This window comes from Nicotiana tabacum, chromosome 12 (assembly GCF_000715075.1).
Source record: "Nicotiana tabacum cultivar K326 chromosome 12, ASM71507v2, whole genome shotgun sequence".
In the NCBI taxonomy this organism is placed as follows: Eukaryota; Viridiplantae; Streptophyta; class Magnoliopsida; order Solanales; family Solanaceae; genus Nicotiana; species Nicotiana tabacum.
In genome coordinates this window covers 111313864-111321642 of record NC_134091.1, presented here as the reverse complement: position 1 = coordinate 111321642, position 7779 = coordinate 111313864, and the positions used below count along the sequence as shown (strand labels likewise).

General features: G+C 34.5%; 1 protein-coding gene across 1 annotated transcript; it reads right to left on the bottom strand.

Annotated features, from left to right (window-relative positions):
* Nucleotides 1–3709: 3709 nt before the first annotated feature.
* Nucleotides 3710–6886, bottom strand: LOC107763312 (U-box domain-containing protein 11-like). Its single transcript, XM_016581789.2, has 4 exons — nt 6510–6886; nt 5788–5904; nt 5256–5708; nt 3710–5105 (listed from the first exon to the last, which is right to left on the bottom strand). The coding sequence occupies exons 1-4, from the start codon at nt 6804–6806 to the stop codon at nt 4035–4037; spliced, it is 1938 nt and encodes a 645-aa protein (XP_016437275.1). The 5' UTR covers nt 6807–6886; the 3' UTR covers nt 3710–4034.
* Between the last annotated feature and the right edge of the window lie 893 nt (nt 6887–7779).

The following is a 7779-nucleotide window of genomic DNA, read 5'->3' as shown; positions in this document are numbered from 1 at the left end:
TCACGGTGTGGATCCGTGAATTGGTGAGAGATTCCGTTCAGTCATTATCATGTTATTTTACTTTTTTGACTAAAGTATTTTTGCGTTAGAAATGAGCAAAAGAATTATATCAACATGGACTTTCTGATTTGTATAACTGGTTCCTATGAAAAGTACTGAAATATTCTACCAAAGCTATTTTACTACTAATTATTAGGGACCTCCCTTCACGTTTTTGTAGGATTTTACTTAAAGAAGATATTGATAAAATATTAATAAATCAAAAGAGCATAATCTTAGGGAGGGCAAATCAGTCCAGATATGTTATTTTTCTATTAGTCATAAATATAATAAAATAGTTGTTACAAAGAAGTTAGAATAGGGAGGTACACGTAATATTGCAAACGTAAGAGGAGGTCAGTGTTACAAAGCCAAACCTGAGGGAAGTTTCTGAAATTTTTCCTAAATTAAATGCACGTAAAATTGTCCCCCAAATTGTTTGGAACGTCTCGGAGAGGCAGTGGCACATGATTTGAGACTCGGCGGATTATAGACTCAAACCTTTTATTCTTTTCCACTCAAATGCTCAATTTTTATCTTTTAACACGATTCGAACATGCATTGTGCACCTAACTCATACGTCACGCATTGCGCTCTTGCAACTACCAATGCTAGTAGATTATTAGTACGTTTAAGATCAATATTTTGTTATTTCTAAGTAGAGTAACGAATGGTGAACGTGGACATTTTCGTGCAAGCTGAAGATTAAAAAGCTAGCTTTTTCTTGCCAATAATACTAAACAAAAAAGCTTCGACAAAGAAAAGCTTAGCCAGCCAATTTCGTTTATTTTTGTTTTGATACTAATAATGAAGCATTGCGTGTTTTTTCATTTACGTGCAAGGTATTAGCTTTCGTGTTGGAGTATTATTTTGAAACAAATGCAGCGTGAATAATAAATTTGCGGTCAATATTTTGCACCAAGGAAAATAATTTACCGAGAAGAAAGTTGAAAATGAATTATTAAAGTGGTACAGAATTAATCAAGTTAGAAGGGGTTAAAAAATAATTCAACTGTTAGATGTTTATTTATTAAAAAGGTCGGGGCTCGTTATTTTTCAAGGAAAAAAGAATATGGGGGTACAACCTTATGACTTATTGCTCCTCAGTATCAAAATTGACAACAATAAGTCAATAAAATATAGGTTCATAAAGAAAAAAACACACCATAATGTTGATCTTAATCAGCCTACTTTGAATACCAAATATAAATAACTAATTAAAGGTGTGAACACCTAACTAATTAGATTAAGTTAGTGAAGGAGTTAGCTAAAAGTTTATCTGAAATCCAAGAATTTGGAAAGAGGAAATCTAACTTTACTTGGTAAGTTACTCATCCAACAAAAGAAAAACAAATAGTGAGTTTTCTCATATTTCTGTGAATTTCTTCCCTTTTTTTAAAGAATCGAAGTAATTTATGTGCCTTGAAATTGATCAGGTATGAACAATGTGGCAACCCAATATTTTAAACCTATTATTTCAGAATCACATCTTATACTAAAGAAAGCACCAGTTCATCCAGCTTAAAGAAAAAGTAAAGCAAATGTATCTATCTTTGCAACAGTGAAAAATGGCATTTTCTAATGCAGGCAGGGAAGCCAAAGCATCTTTGATTTCTTTTCAATTTTCCACACATTTTCCTACTTTAGCATAGTAAAAGTTGGTCATGCAGATTGGATCAAACACGGGTTTCTATAACATTCTAGATAAATCACCGTAGTCGTATATAGGATTTGAAGGAATGTACACCTTAAAATAACTAATATAGAGTTTGTTCGGAACGTTTATTTATTTTTTAGTTTATTCAGGCAATTAATAGACATTTTTTATTTAAAATTATAAAATTACATCTCTTTCCCATAATATACTTGTGAGATTTCACTGGGTATGTTATTGTTGTTGTACAAAAATTACATCTCATACATCAAGAAGCAAATATAATTAACATTTTAAAGAAGGAATCACACATTTATTATTAACAATACAAGTAAAATCAATATTTTTTTACTAGGAACTGCATCTTTTTTTGTATGCTAAAAGTAAATTTGCACAAGTAAAATAACATCTTTAATAAGGGAATTCCACCAATCAGAATAAGAAAAATAAAAAAAATATCTTCAATAGATAAATTATACACCATAAGTAAATGCAGAATTAGATAAACTACATGATCCCAAAAATTAAAATAAAAAACCTCATATTTTTCTAAGCAATACTTGTGAAATATTCATCATAATTTAATAGTAAAGACAGTTAAATTGTATTTAACAATCATAGAATAACACAAATTTTTATGTTATAATAAAAAAATTAAATTTGATCTCAATCCAAAATTTCTATCAAAACCCAAGTTTTTTGATTTTGCAAAAAAAAAAAATTAAAAGATTTGAATTAAGAGAAATTGTTATTTTACGGTATTTTAAATATAGGAGGCTCTTTTTTGAGTGTCTTTGCTAAAGATCAGAGATAAAATAATAGAATAGAGGAAAACATATAAAAAATAATAATGAACGACAAATAGGAAATTGGGAGATAGCCAAAAATAAAAATGACTGGAACAAAGGAAATAAAAAGCACAACAAAAAAGGAAAGTTAGACAAGGTTCAAGATAAATTCGAACTTGAATTTTGTATACTAGAAACACTTTCACAAAGGTCTGCCAGCCAAGGCACCTTTGTCTAGTTTGCGATTGAGGGTGGCAAGATCAAATATTTAACCTAGTTTAAGAAAATTTCTACATAAATATATGATAATTTTACCAATCTAGCGGGTGCCGTACCACCCCACCCTAAAGGGTGGATCCGCATCTGCAAATTACCCCTCGATAGAACATGCCCAGAAGTGTTTGGTACATAAAGAAATACGCATTAGGCCCTGGTGACACGCTCGACAAAACACGCTCAGAAGTGTTTGGTGCATAAAGAAATATGCATTAGACCCTGGTGACGTACTTAAAAATTGTGTGCTAGGCTCAAAACAGAAAATATCACTAGGGAGTTGGGCTGTTACACGAGGTTAGGCTGGATAGGGAGTTCTCTGTGATGCTAATTAGATTCCCTCTTAACCTCATGCATAAGGACTGCAACTTGTTGCTGCACTGCTCCTTGATTGAGAGATCAAAGAGAGGAGAATCATTCCCAGGAATTGGATAGCCCTCATATTTTCAACAAAATGCCAATAAAGAAGTCATACTTACACTATTCCCTTTCAGAATGAATCAAGGGATGTGAATAGATTGAGACAAACCTGTGGGCTGTTGCCAGAAAAGCATTAAGACTTTTTCTTATCTTGTTTTTTCTTTTTAGAAAAAAAAAACTCTTCTTTTTAGTTATAAATTAAGGCTGCTGGCCATTATCTCAAAAGAGATAGTAAAACATTTCGCAATTAAAAGAATCTATCGAAAAGTCTTTCTGCCTTCCAGAATACGGGGTAAGGCTGCGTATATCTTACCCTCCCAAACCCTATTTGATGTTACATTCTTTCTCCTACCACCAGATAGCACTAGACCATGTCATTACTACTATGGGAATGAAGAAGGATCTGAGTAATAACTAAGGTTTATAATCCTCAGAAGCCAAAAATAATTATTACACAGACTCTTTGGAAGAAGTTAATGAAGCTTCATTTCACTTATAAATCTATGGAAGACATCACAAGCAGAAGGCTAGCATAAGAGAAAAGAAAGTGCAATTATCCACATATCAAAATGTCTCATTTTATACAGAGTTGATAAATTTTCGTCGAACCATATAATGTGACAAAACAGAAATTGATCAATTAGTAACAAATAATGAAAAGATACAGGTCAAACGAATCAGTGGCTCACTCAAAAACAGATTAAATAGATACACTGAATCACGGAGCAATGAGAATTGACTTATTTTCTCAAGCTCCCTTTCTTAGATTTTATCACTCTCTAAATAGAATCGTGTAATATTCACCGGTCAGATAAGAATGAAGGAAGCAATTAATAAATCTTTCACTGATAGAACACCAGTCAAGGCTGCTGAGATTTTCTAAGGTGCTCCAACAATGAAGTAGCCTTCCTCTTTGCCCTCTCGGTGCCACTATTAGCAAGCTCCGAAAGAGGTATAAGTGCACCGAGCCTACGAAGGCAAGATAAATTCTCAGGATCTCTCTTGCACAAGGAGAGTAAGATAGCAGCTGCATTCTCTTTATTACGAGGTAGACCTGTCCTTAGTAGATCTATCAACACAGGGATTGTGCTCACTTTTGCTATGGCAGCCTTGGCTTCTTGGTGGCTGGCAAGAACGGAAAGAATGGTCAAAGCTTCATCAACCATGCAATTGCTTGAATCTGTCAGCATCGTTAACAATGCTGGTATAATCCCTGCCCGTACCGCCCTACCCTTGTTTCCTTGATATATGCATAAGTTAAACAATGCTGTTGCAGCATCTTTCTTCCCTCTAGTGCTTCCAGTCCGAAGCAATTCGACCAGAGCTGGTATGGCTCCCGATGCACCTATTATTATTTTATTTTCATCTCCAAGTGACAAACTAAAGATGGTTGCTGCTGCATTCTCTTTTGCTTCCATGCTTCCAGCTCTGAGAACTTGAACGATAGAAGGAACAGCACCGGCAAGCATTATAATCCCCTTGTTGCTATCAAATATAGAGAGGTTAAGAATAGAAGTGACGGCATTATCTTGAATTTGACTGTCTTCAGATGTCAACAAGTTAACCAACATGGGGATTGCACCAGCTTCAGCAAGCAAAATTCTGTTATCTGTGCTTCTTTTGGATAGCGACCGTATCTCCGCTACTGCAGCCCTCCGATCCTCGGTGGACCTGCTTGAAAGCTTGCGTACAATTGCATCAATAGCTGCTATATCCCCACTAACATCACGAAATGATCCATCACTTCTCTTTATTCTCGCATATGCTAATGCAGTTGGTTGCTCCATATTGTTCTTTGCACACCAATCAGAAATGAGACTTCGCAAAGCAATATTTGGTGTCAGCGTAAGATCTTGGAGCATCTGCTGAGTTTTTGGGCATCTTGTGTTGCCTCCGTCTATCCATCTTTGTATGAAAGATCTCTCATAAGTCTGTGGGAATAAGAAAAGTGTACATTAAGCATACTACATTTGAAGATTTTCCACCCAAAAAGAGAATTCCGAGAATTGTTCCATCAAAAAGACAACGAAACACACATAAGAAGTCAAATGCCAAATGCATCAGAATCATGGGCGCGGTACCTGTCCTGTGGCCACAATTACAGGATCCCTCATGAGTTCAAGGGATATAGGGCAGAGATACTCTTCAGGAATTATAGGAGAATTTGTCTTCTTACTCTCCACGAGATTCTTTCTGGGTGAGTCATCTTCGCTGGCCGAACCGGGAATATTTGGGAAAGCAACCTCAGACAATTTGGTTGAATTCCTTAGATTTTCTGGTTCCTGAACTATCTGACTGCAATCATTGCCATTTGGACCACTGCCCAAAGGAACACCTCCAAGTTTTGGCCTAACTTCGTGATCAATAATGCCAATATTCTCTACATGTAAACTTCCAACTCCCGTACTAGCCGAGTGAAGCGGATCAATCTCCTTATCTAATGGTTGGGACAATGCTCGAGATAACAAATTTGAAGTCACAGGTCCACCATACCTCTCTTTGGCTCGTTTCAATTGTGTTCTGATCAATTCAACCTGGAAAAGTAGAAATATTAGGGGGGAAATCCAATGGACAAAACACATAAACAAGAAAAAGTAAAAGCTCAGAACTAACCTGCTCTTGCACTTCTTCTGATATATCGAGCTGGTCATATGGTAAGCTGCCCAGGGATTTCTCCAATTTCCATATCACACATTGAAATTGAAAAACGATCTTCTTCCTTGCCGCGTCCTTAAATCAAAAAACAAAAGAGCTTCAGTGAACTGTCAGAAATTGAAGATCTCAATTAGGAGAGTTTCTTTTTATTGATTATCACTACGATTTGTGAGTAATACTAAAGATCTGTTCTATATCCGCATGTTGGAGGCTCAAATTCGAAATATAACTAACATTAGCTACTATTGAATTAAAACTAGTTTCCTGCAAAGAATATCTTCAATACCTGGGGCAATAGCTTCACATGATTATAAACATCGCGCACCATTTTCAATTTGACTAGTGAATGACTATTTTTGGATCATCTCTAATTCACTTTAACTAGCATTAAGATAATATCAAATGTTATCATTTTTGCATAATATGGGAAGAAATGACCAAATGCCAAACTTATGCACCTTCAAACACAGAACAAACGAACAAGGAGAACAAATGATCAACACATCACAGAAACAACAACAAGTACATTGCTTTATTTCACAATTGTCAACTAAAAACTTAGGAAATGCAAAATTAACATGTCAAATTTACCCCCCCCCCCCCCCAAACCCCCTAAAACCACCTAACTGCAGACATAGAAATGCAAAACAAATCAAGTAATTTTAACAATGAGAACTTACAGATGAGATCTTGGGATCAAAGTCATTAGCAGCTAAAAGCAATCTTTTTGAAGCCTTGAGAGCTAAAGAGAGATCATAAAGGCAAGAATTGTGGGAAGAAGATGAAGAAACCAAAAGGATGTTGTTTGAATCCCTGATTTCCTCAAGCAAATGAGCCAAAGGAGACAATCTTCTGCCCAAATCAGTACAGTCTTTCTTGAACAAACCAGAAAATCCGGCACTGGAAATTCGACTGACGTCGTGAACTAGCTGGAGTGGGATCTTAGTCGCGACGGCGGTGGATTCTCCGCCGGCCATGGTGGTGGTGGTGGTGGTTGGGGGTGAGGAGGATTCTTGTAAGTACAACCACAATGCAGGGACTAATATGTGGTACCAATATCCTGTTACATAGTTCGACTAATTTTATAGACTAATATTTTTTGAAATGTGTTACTCCTGTTGAGTTTTATTATTATTATTATTATTATTATTATTATTATTATTATTATTATTATTATTATTATTATTATTATTATTATGTGAGAGAAAAAAACATATTGTAGGAGAGGAAATTAAGGAGCAACTTAGTCAGCCCATTAAAAATTCTCTTTCTATACTTCTTTTTATGTTTTTCATTCGATGCCCTTAGGCGTCCAACTAATCTGAATTCATGCCGAGAGGTCCCAATTTCTTGCGGAAGATAGTTTTATTTTTAGTATTCGAGCAAATACTTTTTATTAAGAATAAAATGATAGTTATTACCCCACCATAACTTTTGATGGTCTTTCTATGTATACATAATACTACCTTACCCTCATATTATTTTTCCCGCTAAGAATCTGTTTTTTATTCAAAATATTTGACATTTAAAAAAAATAAGAAATCATTTAGTATTTTTTTCATATTTACATTTTACTGTGTCAAGTAGTGGAGTATTAATTTAAGTAGCAATATTTTTTAATAGATAAAAGGTAATTTAAACAAATATTTTTGTGATTAAGGTTTTAAATTATATTTCTTAAGTGATGTATACAAACCTTAAAAGACAAATTATGGACAGAAGAGAATATTTTGCTGATATAGAAATATAATTATTTTTATGAAAAGGTAGAGGTTTTGGGGAATTGATAATGTTATAATGATTTTTTAAATCAGAACAATATGACTTAACAGCTTGTTTGGATGGTCGTTACCCATCGTTTTATAATGTATTGTATTATATTATGTTGTATTGTATTGTATCGTTTTAGAAATACAACGTTTGGATAGATTGTATTGTTTGATGTTGTTA

Coding starts and splice junctions, on each gene's coding strand:
- LOC107763312 (XM_016581789.2), bottom strand. CDS start 6,806: ATGGCCGGCGGAGAATCCACCGCCGTCGCGACTAAGATCCCACTCCAG. Junction 5,709..5,787: donor CAGAAGAAGTGCAAGAGCAG/GTTAGTTCTGAG, acceptor CTACTTTTCCAG/GTTGAATTGATCAGAACACA. Junction 5,106..5,255: donor TAATTGTGGCCACAGGACAG/GTACCGCGCCCA, acceptor TTATTCCCACAG/ACTTATGAGAGATCTTTCAT.